The sequence below is a fragment of the Crassostrea angulata genome, chromosome 8 (assembly GCF_025612915.1).
Source record: "Crassostrea angulata isolate pt1a10 chromosome 8, ASM2561291v2, whole genome shotgun sequence".
Taxonomy (NCBI): Eukaryota; Metazoa; Mollusca; class Bivalvia; order Ostreida; family Ostreidae; genus Magallana; species Magallana angulata.
The window spans coordinates 50,515,781-50,532,613 of record NC_069118.1 but is presented as its reverse complement, the minus strand read 5'-3'; the positions used below and the strand labels follow the sequence as shown (position 1 = coordinate 50,532,613).

Here is a 16,833-nt window from a genome sequence, read left to right as displayed (position 1 = left end):
ATGCATTAAGTTTGTGTTTCTGCTGAGTGTTTTTCACACAGTACACATAATTATAATAACTGTAGAATCTCCTCCAATAGATAAATCTAGTGTTATATTGCATTTTTTTCTTCATATGCCATATGTTTATTATAAACGTTAGTTTTTTAAGCTACCTTGTTAAATAGGTTAAGGTTACGGGCATTAGGTCAAGGTTATTGTTACTAGGTCAGGGTTATGAAGCAGTAACTTCCTGACTTGTAATTTCTTGGCTGAAAATGGCGGGTATTGACACAACCTTGACTTCTAGCTCTTTTGTTCACAACTTGCTACTATCTGTCAAATGTTAATATAAGAGATTTAATGGTAGATATGATAAAATCTTGATACATTCTTAAATCTCAGACTAATTTTAATTGATGCAAGTTTATAAAAAAAAAAAAATAATTCTTAATATCTTAGATGTTGTTTTTATTTCATCATTGGTTATTCTTAAAAGAAAATTGGCAAACTTATCAGAAAAATCTGTCAATTTTCTTAAATTTTTATCAAGCCTGTCTTTTATTTTGAGTTATTGTTTCATTCAAATTCCATAAATATAGAGTTTTCTTAATCCTTTTTTGCAATAAGATTGTTGATTTTCCCAGTGATTTGTTATACATTTAAGTTGAATTTATTTTCAGTTTAGATTTATTTGTAGGTATATAAAACAAATTTGACTGTTCTTTTCAACAGGTAGATGATCCATATTGCTCCAAGGTCCCCGGGGGTTTTGCATCAATCGAAGGACTCCAGCCGATTTTTAGTCGTAGCATCATAAGCCTCAATGATGTCTACTTATCCTCCATTGCCGTAATAGCTCAGAAAGGATCAACAGCAATTATTGTTAGCTCTGCAGATGGCGTCTTACGAAAAGTATGTGTTATAGTAACTATGGCAGTAAGTTTTAAATGGCCATCTACCACAAAGGGTGTATATCACTGTAGGACCAGTTTAACTGGTTAACTGATCAGTTAAAACAGTAGAACCAGTTTAACTGGTAAGGTGACCAGTAAAAACAGTAGAACCAGTTAATGGGTTAGCTGACCAGTAAAAACAGTACCAGTTTAATTGGTTTGCTGACCAGTAAAAACAGTAGAACCATTTTGACTTGTTAGCTGACCAGTAAAAACAGAAGAACCAGTTTAATTGGTTTGCTGACCAGTAAAAACAGTAGAACAAGTCACTATCACAAACATAGTAAAGTTATTCCAGTCCACAGTGTGATATATTGAGCATGTGTGTAATTTCCAGGATTGTTAAATCCATTCTGTTGTTGTATTGTAGTACATCAAGTCTGGCTCAATTGTAAAAGAAGTGGATCAGATGCGCATCAATGACATTAAAGAGGGGGTGGGGATGTCGTTCAGTCCGGACAAGAAATCTGTGTATGTGGTCACCAATAGTGAGGTAAACAACAACAGAGAGAGAGAGAGAGAGAGAGAGAGAGAGAGAGAGAAAACACCAGAAGGGAAATATAGGGGAGACAGAAGAGAGAGAGAAAGAGAGAGAGAGAGAGAGAGAGAGAGAGAGAGAATAATACATACCCTTTTCCACATCACAGACAAAGAGAGACAGAGTGAACAATGAGCAAAGAGAAGGAAGAAGCTTTTAAAGAGCATGTTTTTCTTAGTGCATACTATTATCTAGGAATTCTTGCAATGATTTGTTACATAATTTTAATCATAATAAATTTTCCAAATTACCGGTAGTTCTTTTCATTTATGAGTATAATGTAGTGCCTATTCATGGCTCTTACAGAGGTCTTTTTCTTTGACTTATATTTAAGCTTTGCTTGTGTCAGCACAAATATTGTATTTTCCAAAAAACCTAGTCATAATTGATGTTAATTTTTTTTTCCATTTTAAAACAGCTATTGAAGATTAGTATATCTCACTGTGAACGTAGTACGACCTGTCAGGAGTGTGTGTCGACCTCTGACCCCGTGTGTGGATGGTGTAACATGGACAGTAGGTATGTAACAAAAATTAAAGGACATTAAACAGGGAAAACAAACACAGGCTCCATTGTGATGAATATAGACTAAGTACTGCTGTTTATAAGACATGGACAAATTAGATTTACTCTTTCTGTGTACTGTAGAATCATTAGATTTCGTGGTGGCTCAATTTTCGTGGAATTCGTGGTTACCTCTTATTCACGAATTAACATCCTCCACGAATTAATAAATTAAGGCAATAAAGTCGTTTTTCCTTTTGTAGGTATACGAGAATACACGAAATTAAGTCCCCACGAACCTGTAAAATTTAAGCAATCCACGAAAATTGGCCCCCACGAATTTTAATGATTTCACAGTAATTGACAAGTTAAACAATGGACAATGGTCACACAATGACAATAATTTCCATCCCCATAGCGATAAATAGTATTTTTATACTTTTTACCAATTGAAATATTGTTTAAAATTATTTCAATGCATTAAATATATGTTTGATTATACCAAATGTTATTCAAGGTTCAGACCTACTGAAAAGAATAAGGTGAAGTTTTAAAGAGTTCTTTTGTAATGCAGTAGGCATGCAATTACATTAAAGTACTTTGATTGTATGACCTTTTGTCACTGATTTTTACCTTATTTGATTCTACCTTATCTTATAGATGTACAGAGAAAGGGAACTGTCATGGTTCAATGATCACGCCCCCATGGTTGTCAGCGGCCATGATGGAAAGCTGTGCCAAGATGGCCGACCTCCAACCGTCGCTACTGAACTACGAGAATATTAGCAGAAATCAGCACCAGCACCAGGCAAGTACTAACGCGATAAAGAACACAATATTTATGGCCACTCAGTAGAGCACACTTTATGTTGCTTCTTTGTTAGGCTCATTGCCTTGAAGTAGCAAGTACAGACAATTCATATATTACATGTAGAGCACAACAACAACCCATTGAAGAACACTTTGTTTGGCTACTAGCTGTGTTAGACTCTTTGTCTGTTTTGGTCGTGGCTAGCTGTTTCATCATTTCATTGACACAAATAATCTTGAATGTCCTTTATTATAATATACACATTAAAAGGCTTAAAAGTAATCTGCTCCTGCACCTAAAAAAAGTTAATTTAAAATAATAGCCCTTTCATGCAGACAAGTTTAACTTTAAAAAAAAAAGTTTTTTCAGAAAAATATCACCAATCACAAAATAAGACTGCAATTTCTATAGAATATGTGCGAGTTTTATCATCTATGAAATCTCGAATATTTGTGTACATGAGTTTGCAGCAGTTGATATGTTTTTCATTATGACCCATTTATTGTCATTGATAGGTTTTACTCTGTGGCGATGAAATGTCAAACACATTTTTCTACTTTTATTATGAATTATTAATGTGAAATGATATCCTTATCATCCCTTAGCATGTGTCAAATTTTCAATATTTGTTTTATTTTCTAGATCAGCTCCAAACTCTCAGATGTTTTTTTCTCCAATTGGAGCAACAGTATCAGTTGTGCATTTATTATTATACCCCCCGCAAACGAAGTTTGGGGGGGTATATAGGAATCACCTTGTCCGTCCGTCCGTCTGTCCGTCCGTCCGTCCGTCCGTCTGTCCGTCTGTCTGTTCGATTCGTGTCCGGTCCATATCTTTCTTATGGAGAAACATTAGAAGTTCTTACTTCACACAAAGATTGCTTATGACCTAAGGGTGTGTCATGACCTTGAACCAAGGTCATTCGGGCAAGGTCAAGGTCACTGGCAGAAAAAGTGCAAAATTCGTGTCCGGTCCGTATCTTTCTTATGGAGAAACATTGGAAGTTCTTACTTCACACAAAGATTGCTTATGACCTAAGGGTGTGTCATGACCTTGAACCAAGGTCATTCGGGCAAGGTCAAGGTCACTGGCAGAAAAAGTGCAAAATTCGTGTCCGGTCCATATCTTTCTTATGGAGAAACATTGGAAGTTTTAACTTCACACAAAGATTGCTAATGACCTAAGGGTGTGTCATGACCTTAACCCAAGGTCATTCGGGCAAGGTCAAGGTCACTGACAGAAAAAATTGCAAAATTCGTGTCTGGTCCATATCTTTTTAATGGAGAAACATTGGAAGTTCTTACTTCACACAAAGATTGCTTATGACCTAAGGATGTGTCATGACCTTGACCCAAGGTCATTTGGACAAGGTCAAGGTCAATGGCAGAAAAAAGTGCAAAATTCTTGTCCGGTCCATATCTTTCTTATGGAGAAACATTGGAAGTTCTCAGTTCACACAAAGATTGCTTATAAGCTAAGGGTTTGTCATGACCTTGACCCAAGGTCATTTGGGCAAGGTCAAGGTCACTTGCAGAAAAGTATAAAACTCGTGTCCAGTCCATATCTTTCTAATGGACAAATATTGGAAGTTCTTAATTCACATCTAGAATGCTCATAACCTGAGAGTATGTCATGACCTTGACCAAAGGTCAATTGAGGAAGTTCAAGGTCATTGTAAAAAAAAAATCGGGCTCAGTATACCAATAATTCAAAATGTTTATATTAAGTGGCTGCTTGACATGTGGAATTTCGTTTGATTCGAGTCATGTTTGTTAACATAAGGATGCAAATGTCCTCATGCATTAACAGTTAACTTGAACTAAAATGGAATTTAAAGAATAGAAATTGGTTTGTGTACTCATATAAGCATTAACAGTTTTAAAAAATAGAGCAGTTGTTATTTATAGAAAATGGACGATGAAATAGATTCATCCAATATTTTCTATAATAGAAAAAATACATGAGTTATGATTTTTCTTAGCGGGGGGTATCAATTGTGAGCTTGCTCACAGTACCTCTAGTTATTTTCAACTTTTAAATTGTGTTAATTTCTAGATCAGCTTCAAACTCTCAGATGTTTCCCTCTCTAATGGAAGCAACAGTATCCATTGTGCCTTTACAATTATTTTCAACTTTTGTGTTAATTTCTAGATCAGCTTCAAACTCTTGGATGTTTCCCTCTCTAATGGAAGCAACAGTATCCATTGTGCCTTTACAATTATTTTCAACTTTTGTGTTAATTTCTAGATCAGCTTCAAACTCTCGGATGTTTCCCTCTCCAATGGGAGCAACAGTATCCATTGTGCCTTTACAGCCATGTCTGTCACAGCTCGGACGCCAGCCTCGGTGGATAATGATGTGATCACATGTCTGTTGCCTAGCAACTCATCTTTGGAGTTAAAACCTAAGGGTACAGGTAAGTTGTATTTAGATTTTATGACAATTATTCACATATTTATAAAAAAAATAAAGGACAATTTCATTTTTTGTATAATTGCTAAAATATTGTAAATTTTCATCTTGATTTTTCTTTTCTTTCGATTATACTTATACCGGTACTTTAAAAATCCCTTTTTTTCTTGCTGCAGTTTTGGTTTAAATTAATTTTTATTGAAAATTTAATTTCAGTATTTTCTTTCTTTCTTTGTTTAAAGATTGATATTTGCAAATCTTTTATTATATATTATTTTATATCATATATTATTTTATGTTTTTCTTATTTTCTTCTCTTTTTGACAGTTTTTAATTGTAAGTATAAGTTGGGACTACAATGTAATTAGACACATTGGGAGTTGCATGAAATAACTACATTATATATCATAGCTAATAAAAATTTACATTACTGTGCAAGCCTTGAAAACCTTATGCTAGTTCTCTTACTGTAGATTCCTAATTAAACGCGTAAAATTGCAAGGAGCACCCATCGCAAATTTTAAAATCTCGCCATTATTCTTTGAGAGTTGAGAACTATGAGAAAAAAGGATAAAAGTTCCGCTTTTGCGATTTTATATTCTCGCGATTTGATACAAAACAGCGGGATCGCGGAATTAAGTACTTGCGTAATATAAGGAATTTACAGTATATTGCTTAATGAGAACTGTAGTGTTATGGTCAGATGTTTATATTTTGCAGTTAGAGTAGTCTCAGCTCTAATCAGAGGTTTCTACTAACTTCTTACATACGTTAATCATTATTTACCTTCAACAATTCCTTAATAAGTTTCCAAATAATGGTTACTTGTTTTGTAATCCCTGTAGCATTTAACCTTATCAACCAGCACCAAATTTAAATTTAAGAAAACATTTTTATTCTGATTCTTGAAATGGCAGAAGAAAATCATGCAAACAAAGTTAATACTCTAGGATTCGACTGAAACTATTGATAATACTTTGTGTCAAAGATTTCTCTTGATTTTATTGGTAGTTATAGGTTTATTGATGATTTGATATTTTATTTAACGGTTATTTTACACATATATGCAATAATATACATGTACAGTCAATCTTCGTTATCTCAAACAAGCTTGGACTGTTTAAATACTTTGAGATATCTGAGTATTCGAGATATGGAGGGTAAAATACTTACAAAATAAGTGGTTGGGACTTACAGATCACTTTGACAAAGAGATATCGAAGTCAACTGTATATACATAAGTTTGAAACAAGTATAACCTGCTCGTGTATTTGCACCTTGCTTTGACCAGATCACCATGACCTTGAAGTGGAATTCCATGTTGGAGGTCGCGCCTTTGTCAAGAGAAGCGTTCCAGTGTTTGACTGCACGGTACACAAAACGTAAGATACAAAAGTCATCAGTTATAAACATTTGATTAGGAAGCTTAAAAAATATCATAAACAGACAAGAGCGAAACCATCTTTGCAAATTGAAACAAAGCAAAATCTAAAGAAACTTAACCAGGAGCAAAACTGTCATTGCAACCAAAAAAAAGCAAAATCTATGCAAACCAAACCAGAAACAAAATTTAATGCATCTTTGCAAATAATACCATTAGCAAGAATCATTTTTGCAAACTCAAACATATAGCATGACCTTCTTTGCAAATCAGTGGTCTTTAATGCATACTTCCAGACTTTATGGACTGAAAATCTTTGCTTGCAAAGATGGGAAAAAAGACATCTTGTAATGTAAAGTGAATTATACAAGCATCCTGATGAGATTGATGTTTTACAGTGAGTTACCTGTCTTGATTTGTTTGCTTCCATAGGTGTACCGACTGCCGCAAAAGCCTGTTTAATTGTTCCTGGCACTACCAGACACACACCTGTACAGCCCTGTCTGTGGTATCACTGAAACCTTCTGTAGTATGTGATTTCTACTGTATACAGTTTGATATAACTAACAAGTGCTTTACTTGAATTTGCTGTTAACCAACTTTAATTCGCGTGTGAGAAATTTTCACAAGGTTAGCAAGAGCCTTGTCGTCGCGAATATTTCTTGCCGCAAACTAATCCTTTGTCTATAGTTTTTATAACAATACAGGTCTGGATAAGGCTTGATCACGAACATTAGTTGTCGCCAACCAGTTTTTTAGCAGTTAATCGCGAAATAAAGTCGCCGCGAATAAAAATTGGTTTACAGTATCTACTGTACTATTATTGTCCTAATAAATACTTGTATACAATGAATACAAATTTCTTGTTGCCCTTTTTTACGATTAACAGGATCCGGGAACCACAAGCTATGACAGCTGTCCACGGGTGGAAATCCCCGCTTCCAAGAATGCTGACATCATTGTTCACTCAGGGGATTCCCTTGGGCTGGTTGTCAAACTTGTTAACATGAAGGTAAATGATCGATGCTTGACTTGTGTAAAATTATTTTGTTGTATCAGTATTTCTTTTTGTTTGGATTATGCATATTAAAATAAAACTGTTAACAATCTGGAAAAAGATTCTTACTCAAATAAATTGCATACATTACAACTGAGTCAAATGACAAAACTTTTCAAGTTCATAATTTTTTTACAAGTATTCTTTGCTGCCCATTCAGTATGATTTTTCTCAGAATGACAGATCTCGACTTATTGTACAAGGTTGTTTCTTTGTTGTATGTACATGTACAAAGGCCGGACAGACGGATGAATTGTGGTGTCGGTTCCGATACCTGGACAAGACAGAGACCGTCCCAGGAAAGGAGGAGTCAGGCACTCTCACCTGTGACAAAGTCCAGGTAAGTTTACTAGAAAAGTCAGCATCATACTTTGTACTTACACAACTGGATATTTTTTATCACTTGCAACAGAATGCCTCGTAAAGGTATGATATTTGATGGACATATTTTTTTTCTCAACAAATTAGCATAGGTTTATTTTTAATTACTGGTAGTGCATTTCTTTATTTGTTCATGCAAGACAAAGATTGAGCAATATATTTGATTTTGTGGAAATTGCATTCTTGCAAAATTGATGCAATACAAAGTCTAATGTTGTACATGTCTCGGATTTTATCAATAACATGGCAACTTTAAACAGCGAATTTTCAAACGTGATGTTAAAAGTGGCAGTGGTTTCGTTACATAAACAATGAATGTGGTAAAATGGGATTATAACAGGGCAACCTTGTAGGTATTTGAGACTAATCATATGAAAATTTAGGCAAGATACAGCTCGATATATTTTTTTTATATGCTTCAAAGCGAGTATATGGGACGAGTTCTATAGTAAAACTGCAGTACCTTTGTTTATATCATATTTAATGAACAATGATTTTGTATTTCTTGAAATAGAGAAAAATTCAAGTATTGTTTTAAAATTTGTTTGTTTTAGTTTGAGTACAGTCAAGAAAAATCCAATGTGGATGCCACATTTGAAGTCCTTTGGGGACCAAAGAAATTCCCCCTGGATATGTACAATAATACAACAGGTATGTGTTCCCCCCTCAGTGAAACAGCGGCTCAAACTGACAAGAAACTGACAGGGCTGAAATTGACACGCCCTGTTTATCGATTGGCCAAAACCTACATTGACCTAAGAAAAATCACGAACTGCATGAAATAATCATGATGATGACAAACTCACAGTCTCACAGGAGACGATTTTGCTGTTTCTTTTAGCTAATGTACTTATGTACATTAACAGTAATTTTGAGAATTTTACTAGCTTTACATTAACAGTAATTTTGAGAATTTTACTAGCTTTTTATTAGTTTTTATTAGATAAAAGAAAGATGTTAATATGAACAATAAAATGTTTTCTTTGATGAATTATGCGGGTTATGAAGGCAGCAATAATTGCAGAAAAAATTTACATAACCCGCTAATGCTGGTTATGTATTTTTACTGCAGTGTCACTACCTTCATATCCCAAATGAATCACCAAAGAAAGCATTTTATTGTTCAAGTGATCTTGCCTATTGTAGTCTTGATATTGAACTAAATCCCCTCTTTGTTGTTATGAAAAGTGACCAAATGATACATGTAATTTGATAACAGCTGTTCGTGATTAAAACTGGCTATGATACAAGAAAGTTGTGAAGATTTTCACAGGTGTATCTTAATTTATTTGGATGAAATAGAAAAGGCTCTTGCTTTGAAAATGATCTTGTCCTAACTATGTCCATTTAAATCAGGATACCAGTACACCAAAATACTGTAAAATGTACAACAAATATTACCTTTCAACCCATGTAAGTAGGTTAGAATGACATTTGAATTCCAGTTCAGATTTACAAGTGCAAGTACATGGTGACTAACTGTGGGCTGTGTCTGACCATGGACACCAAGTACAACTGTGGATGGTGTAACCTGACCAATCAGTGCACTCGTAACAAGGAGTGTCCGGACCAGTGGTTGGATAGAGATGATACCTGCCCGAATCCCAAAATACTCAGGGTATAGATATGTTTTCTTGTCACATGCATTGAAATGGACAAATAAGTTTTGCATAACAAATTACTATTTTTAATAAAAATAGATCTTTTGATACATAAAGAGTACAAGATGCTTAGAGTTGGGCAGCCAAGCATGGAAGCTGTTGTATATGTATTTTTTCTGTAAAACAAAAATGGGTATATATATACATCATTTATTCAAAGAAAATCGAGATAAGTCGTCAATTTTAACATTCATGTACTAGGTTTATACCATGTACATTGTATATGACATTGGTTACAGTGTTTTATAAATATAAATAGCTTAATTGTATTCAGACCTTTGAGGTCAACTTAATAAAAATCAATATTAAAGAAATTGATTTTTTTTTTAGACGTGTGTATTCATCTCTGTTTATTTTATGGTCAGTTTGAGCCGTCTATGGGACCAGTAATGGGAAGGACCAACATCACCGTCAGTGGAATAAACCTCGGGAAGGACTACGTTGATATCAAGGGCGGGGTCAAGGTCGCCGGTGTAAACTGCATGGTACATCCCGATCATTTTGAGTCCTCACAAGGGTTTGTATGATTTGTGATTCCTTGGATATTTGATTTACTTATAATTGAGAAAATATCATTATATATGTTTAGGATTAAAAATTTTAAAAGAATTCTTTTGCTTTTTGCTTATTACTGGAAATCAATGCCAGTCTTTGACTTGTCGAATAACTGTTTGTCAGCTTGCAAAAGTTTTGCAGTTAAGGAATTATTCATTCTCTATAATTCATGCATATTTCTGATTGGCTGCAGAATGCTTTCTTGAAAGAAGACTCGCTATATGCATGCATGAGCACTTAACTTGCTTTATTCTGGGTGACAGAGTCAATGATCTTCTATACCTCTAATGTTGAACTGAAAAAGTTTAGCTTTCGCTTGGAATGATTTCAGAAAAAATTGATATTAAAAAGTGATGAATGTTCATGAAAACATGAATGAATTGGCCAATAGGAATAAGCAAGACTAGCTGTAGGCCCAAAGCAGAGCAGTTTTTAACCTAAACGAGATTATTCTTAATATGAGAAAATAACAAAATTTCAACATGGGCCAGTATTACTGTGACTCCCAATTTAAAGTCAGGAATTAAATAATGAAACAGTGATAAAAATTTGGCTCTCGCAATTTATTTCTCGGGATTTGATGCAAAACGGTGGAATCCCATAATTAAGTACTTGACGTTTAAAATAAGTTGACCAATTTTTTTTTTTATTCACAGATTTAAGTGTCTGACAGACAAAGTGGATGCTCCACTGAATGGAACCATCACGGTGGAAGTGGATCACCTGTACAACACAACGTCAGACAGCATCTTTAGTTTTGTGGTGAGTGCAATATAATCATAGCAAATTGGAATCACAAAAATTACAGCAAAAGTAAAGAATGGGTAAAGAAGAAGTCACATTTTTGATTACTAACGGTATTTAAATCATAGCAAATTTATTATCTGTAAAATTTTTTTATCTTTTCATATACCTTAAATTTCAAGATGACATTGGTCATATTTTTAATTATTCATTGAATCACAGTAGTGTGTTTTTTCACCTTTGGCTACAACCATTTCTGTAATACATGTTATTTTAAACATATTCTCAAAGGTAGCAGGGGACAGTTTTTTTTTAAAATAAAAATTCACTGTAGCCAGGGAATATGTATCTTCGGAACTGTGTAACTAGAATTTCCTCAGTGTCCATTCAGCACAAATACCTTTTATTCACTCCTTATAAGAACAATAACAAATTTCTAAGGAAAATTACTAGTCAGAACGTGTAAAATTTCCTTCCTACTGGTTTTTCTAAGATTTCGACCTTTTCATATTCCGCCCATTTTTCATGTGGACTTTTTAAAAACTTTTTAGACCTCCCCAGCTAATTCCCTGCAAAGGGTTGACATTCTGTAATATATGTATGTTGCACCATCACATGTCAGGAACTTCCAATGTAGAGTTTACTATGTCTCATCCACCTACATGTACTTTTTGTGTAATTTTACCTCCCGAAGGTAACTTGCAATTTCACTGTGCAAAGTCAACACAACAGTCATGGCCGCAAGTTTGGCATTTTACCTCTGACTCTCATGTACTTAACATTAGGGGCCTATATATTGCATACTAATTTCAACAAAGGACATCCTTCTAAACAATGATAATCATTAATTAAAGTACTGAAGTACTGACAGGAGTTGATTTTATTGATTATCATTTATTTTAAAATCAATTCATCTTGCATGGCAATTAGTTTCTAGTCTGTATTTAAATTACGCACTCTTTTATGATATGAATTTTTAGACTTTTCCAACAAGAATTTCGAGAAACCCCATATGAATCATGTTGTGTAATATTTAAAGATAGATTTCAAACTATGTATTAGTAATCAAAACAATTCTAAAAATTGTATTGATCCAAGCACTATTGATATCGCACTCTAGTCTCGATCAACCAGACACTCTGCTGTCTCCGTTAATTTCCCATAAGCAAGAGAGCCTCTCTGCTTGTCGGAGATTTACGGAGACAGCCGAGCGTTTGGTTGAACGAGACTATATTAAACTCTGACGTAGGATCACATGAGACTACAAAAATATCTAAATTGTTCATATATTAAATCTGACTATTTTCAAAGTGCTTATAGATAAGTTTCCTTGAAAAACAATGCTTCAGCATACATTTCATCGATTTTTTCTATTTTTTCAAGAAATAAGTCTTGTCAGCAGTGATGATTTGTGCTTGGGTCCAAACACTATTTCACTTTCGGTTTACCAGAGTTACTGCATAGGAGAGTTGATTAAAATCAACTCCAAAAATCATTTCATGAATTTTAGCAACACTCATAAGCCTTCAAGTACAGCAACTCTCAATTTTACAAAAAATATTGACGAGTACTTTATTCGAAAGTGTCGCTTGGTACCTTTAAAACCAAAAGTTTTTTTTGTTTTTTTTCACAGATTCCCAATGTGAACTTGATGATTCCACAAAAGGGGCCATTATCAGGGGGAACTACTCTGACTATATTTGGCAGTCACATGAATGCGGGCACTCTGACAACGGTAGACATAGCAGGCAGTCCCTGTAAAGTGACACAGTAAGTCGGAGAGAGAGAGAGAGAGAGAGAGAGAGAGAGAGAGAGAGCAATAAAAAATAGAGAAAAGAGGTGTCATAGGAGAGAGAGAAAAGGAGAGAAATAGAAAGAAGAGAAGGAAAAATAAATTTGGATTCGGACATGTACCTGATTGATTGGTTTTGGTGAATTTAATGAGAATTTCATCTTAAAATGTTCTTACAGTTATAGTTTATTTTTAGAATATTTAAAAATTCAAATTTGATTTAAGATTAGCATACAATGTGATGTGGTATTATCCTCCAGGATGACAACTGAAAAGCTGATGTGTATGACGTCCAGCTCAGTGAATGGTTTGGGGGAGAAGGATGTAGAGGTGGACTTTGGCGGCTATAAGAGACTGCTGATCTCTAAGTTTGCCTACGAAAAGGATCCAGAGATCAGCTACATCTATCGCAACCACAGCATAGCCAGGTACAGTCAACTCCATAGCAATATGGAATCTAGGTTAAAGGTTTACAAGTAGTTTTGGTCAACCTTCATTACCTAATATGCAATGATTTTTTATATATTTCATTCTTCTATAGAAATTATGCCAGAGTGATTTAGATCTTTAAGGCTTATTATTACTGGAAAAAATAAAGTTAAGCATGTTATAAAAAGGAATCTCACAAGACAGGTGTTTTTCATCCCACAGCTATTGGATAGATATCTTTCTCCTTTTTCCTTTTCACTGTAGTCTCTGATTTTTGCGATAGTTTTGGATTTCATTTAATTTCCAAAGTAGTGGTACAGATTTGTCTAGAAACTAACCATCTAGTTTGTATTTATCTGTTTTAGATTTTTTTTTCTACAGTGATGGAGAGGTGGCACAGATTTGTCTAGGTACCATCTCTCTTTGTTTTCTAATTTTGCAATGTATCTCTTTATTTGATTTGATTATTTTTTGTTACAGTGGAGGAGTAATGGTACAGATCTGTGGGAAGCGGTTGGACATGGTACAGAAGAAGAAGCTTTTCTTGGAGGGACACGAAGACTTGGCTGTGGTAATTTATTCCCACTTCTACTGTCCCTGATTAAGAAGTCAAATGTTAATGTCAGAGTGGTGTAATTATGACGGATGTAGGTTCAGTTCACATTATATAAATAGTGCCTGTTTGGGAGGGTAACAGTTGAAATTGACACCCCGCGAAAACCATTGTCAACCGACGCGAAGCGGAGGTTGACAATGGTTTTCGAGGGGTGTCAATTTCAACTGTTATCCTCCCAAACAGGCACTATTTATTTTGTTATACTGAATGTCTTAATTTTTAAGAAAATTTTACTGCTTTTATATAGGAATAACATGAATTCTACAGCAAACTGTACGCGCATAATTTTCGCGCATGTAACAATTTGTAATTTTACCCGTTGCTAAGTGCGTTGCTAACGCTGAGGGTAATAGAACGGATTATGAACTGCGTCTTAACCAATCAGATTTCAGTATTTAACATGAAAGTATAACAAATACAGTAAAGCACGCTTATAACGAAGTGCCAGGGAATGGAGATTTTCCTTTGCTATAAGCGTAATTCATTATATCCGTCAAGTTTACAACATGTAATTAAGTCATGGGGATGAAAATCACTTCGCTGTAAACGTCACTCCATAATAAGCATGTTTGCTATTACCATGTTCTACTGTGTGGGGTTACAGTGGGATCATTAAGATTTGTGGGGTCTTATTTTCATGGAATGCCAATTGTTTTATGATTCATGGAGACATTATTCCGCAGATTAGCTTCTATGTACGGTACATATTATGAAAAAAGATTTTGTTTGATAATTCATTTGGGATGTTTATTCATGAGTAATAGGTATCTTGGAAATCCATGAAAATTGAGCCCCCATGAATACATGTATTAATGATTTCACGTTATTTAACTTGAATGATACATATTCATGTAATAAATACAGTGTTATTTGCAATTTTAAATGTACTAGTGTTAGGAAATGGAAAAAATGATCAAATGAAGGTTTTCTCTTGTCGTTGAAATGTCAAAAATAGGGCAATTTTTTTTAATGAAAAATGTATTGTGAACTCATTAATAGAAAAGATGACAATCCATAAAATTAACCCCCCCCCCCCCCCCCAATGAAATGTAATGACTCCAATGTACACAATAAATTAATAGACAATATCCATAGATAAGTATTCAATTTACAGGACTGTAAAGAGAAGCCGACCCAGTTGGGCTGCCTGTTGTGCCCCACCCCTCAGCTTCCCCTGTCCCAGGGGGAGAGGATTTCCCCAGACCAGCCACGGATTGTCCACTACGGCCTACTACTGGACAATGTACTGACCTGGAAAAACCTGTCCCACGCACCCACATTCAGCCCACTCTACTATTACCCGGATCCTGTGCTGGAGAAATTATCCAACAGTGCTGACTTCGTGAAGGGAAAGTCTCTTGTCATCAAGGTATATATCATTAAGAGAGCTTGATAGTCATGGCAATTTTTTAACTGTATTGATCTCCTTTAATAGAAGAGCTCTATTTAGAAAAATACCCAAATTTTAAGGGTAAAATAATTGGATTATGGATAAACGGAGTATGATATGTTGGATTTGTACTGTAGGGTTCCTCTCTCTCCACTGTACAACCGTATCATGAACTGCGGGTGACTGTAGGGTCAGATCCCTGCACCAGCATACAGGTGTCACCGGCTAACATCACCTGTATACCCCCCGAGGCACCAGAAGGATTGAGACACGGCAAAGCCAGGGTGCAGGCAAGTGTTGTAAACTTCATTATAATTCTATGTGTTTAAGGTCAGATACAATCTTTCTTCTATTATTTTAAAAATTTTTATATCTCTGCAATGTGAAGATATCCACTTCGTAATTCCCAGTTTAGATTTCCATTTTATATGATATTTCTCTATTTGAAATATAATTTAAGTTAAAAATATATACTGGAAACCAACTTTGATTATCTTGTGAGGTTTGCGAAAGCCTTGTCGTCACGAATATTTCTCGCTGAGAGCCATTTTTTATAAGGCTTAATCGGGAACATTAGTTGTCGCGAACCAGTTTATTGGAAGTATATCCCAAAATGAAGTCGCCACGAATAAATCTTGGTTTTTTGTACTAAGAATTTATAATATATTAAGCATTCTATAGCATTTTGCACGCTATTATAAGGAACATCCAAAATTTTGTAACTCTAAAAATAGCCCGGTAATGTATCTTGAAATTTTGGGTATTAACAGGTTTAAATGCAAAGAAATAAGAAATAATTTATCAAGGAAAGTTATCTAAAATTGAAGAACATCTTGTGTATCCTTAAAGTGACTTGGACATGCAATGTCCAAAGTTTGATTTTGTAAACTTTTCTTTGTTTTTGTGTCCTTACATGATCATGGCATGAATATCTCGAATAAATTTCATAATGGAAATTTTTCATTTGATCATTACCATTAATTAATATATTAACCTTTTAATATATGCTGTATTCTAATATGAAGTTCTTGTTTGTTTTCATCCAGGTACAAGTCGGCAACTTCCATGAAGATGTTGGATACTTGACTTACTCAGGTAAAAAGTGTGATTAAAAAAAGATATTGGCTAAAGAATCAATGTTTTGACTCTCAGACACAGCCACAATAGATTGAATAATTTTGAAATTTTGAAAAATTGCTAAATCTAGAACATCGCCAAATGTCATGCATATATGTAGATAAATATGTACAATCAGAAATGTGCTTAATCAAGTCTACACTTACCTAAATAAATAAAATACCTTTTTCTGCCAAATTTTGTACCTCCAAAAAAATAATATGATTACAGCAGTAATTAATTAAACAACTTTTGACAATGGTTATTATCTCTGCACTTTGGAAATCAATCGCATTCTGTGAAATTTATATTCATTTGATTTAATTTCACATCATAAATTTGGGTAGTCAAAATCACATATTTATATTGTCAGTCAAAATGCACCAAACTTTTTTCCCTTTTCTCCAATATTTAGTTATCATGCCTTTTGTCAGAAAAATAAATAAAAAGCTTTTTTTTGTGGATTTGGGACATTTTAATAAGTTTGATAATCGTCTAATTACTGAACTTT

General features: G+C 34.3%; 1 protein-coding gene across 5 annotated transcripts in view; it reads left to right on the top strand.

Moving 5' to 3' along the window:
• Positions 1-16,833, top strand: part of LOC128158552 (plexin-A2-like) — a 47,685-nt gene that overhangs the window by 12,420 nt on the left and 18,432 nt on the right. For 3 of the 5 annotated variants that reach the window (XM_052821424.1, XM_052821425.1, XM_052821427.1), the window contains 19 exons: positions 715-894; positions 1,306-1,428; positions 1,892-1,992; positions 2,638-2,785; positions 5,036-5,204; positions 6,492-6,582; positions 7,014-7,110; positions 7,471-7,593; positions 7,874-7,978; positions 8,574-8,670; positions 9,465-9,637; positions 10,046-10,197; positions 10,892-10,997; positions 12,613-12,749; positions 13,032-13,199; positions 13,681-13,771; positions 14,931-15,185; positions 15,344-15,496; positions 16,253-16,301. In XM_052821424.1, coding sequence (XP_052677384.1) covers positions 715-894; positions 1,306-1,428; positions 1,892-1,992; positions 2,638-2,785; positions 5,036-5,204; positions 6,492-6,582; positions 7,014-7,110; positions 7,471-7,593; positions 7,874-7,978; positions 8,574-8,670; positions 9,465-9,637; positions 10,046-10,197; positions 10,892-10,997; positions 12,613-12,749; positions 13,032-13,199; positions 13,681-13,771; positions 14,931-15,185; positions 15,344-15,496; positions 16,253-16,301 — 2,518 coding nt within the window. Of the gene's footprint in view, positions 1-714; positions 895-1,305; positions 1,429-1,891; positions 1,993-2,637; positions 2,786-4,939; positions 4,972-5,035; positions 5,205-6,491; positions 6,583-7,013; positions 7,111-7,470; positions 7,594-7,873; positions 7,979-8,573; positions 8,671-9,464; positions 9,638-10,045; positions 10,198-10,891; positions 10,998-12,612; positions 12,750-13,031; positions 13,200-13,680; positions 13,772-14,930; positions 15,186-15,343; positions 15,497-16,252; positions 16,302-16,833 lie in introns of all 5 variants that reach the window. The other 2 variants (XM_052821426.1, XM_052821428.1) reach the window with 2 other exon arrangements.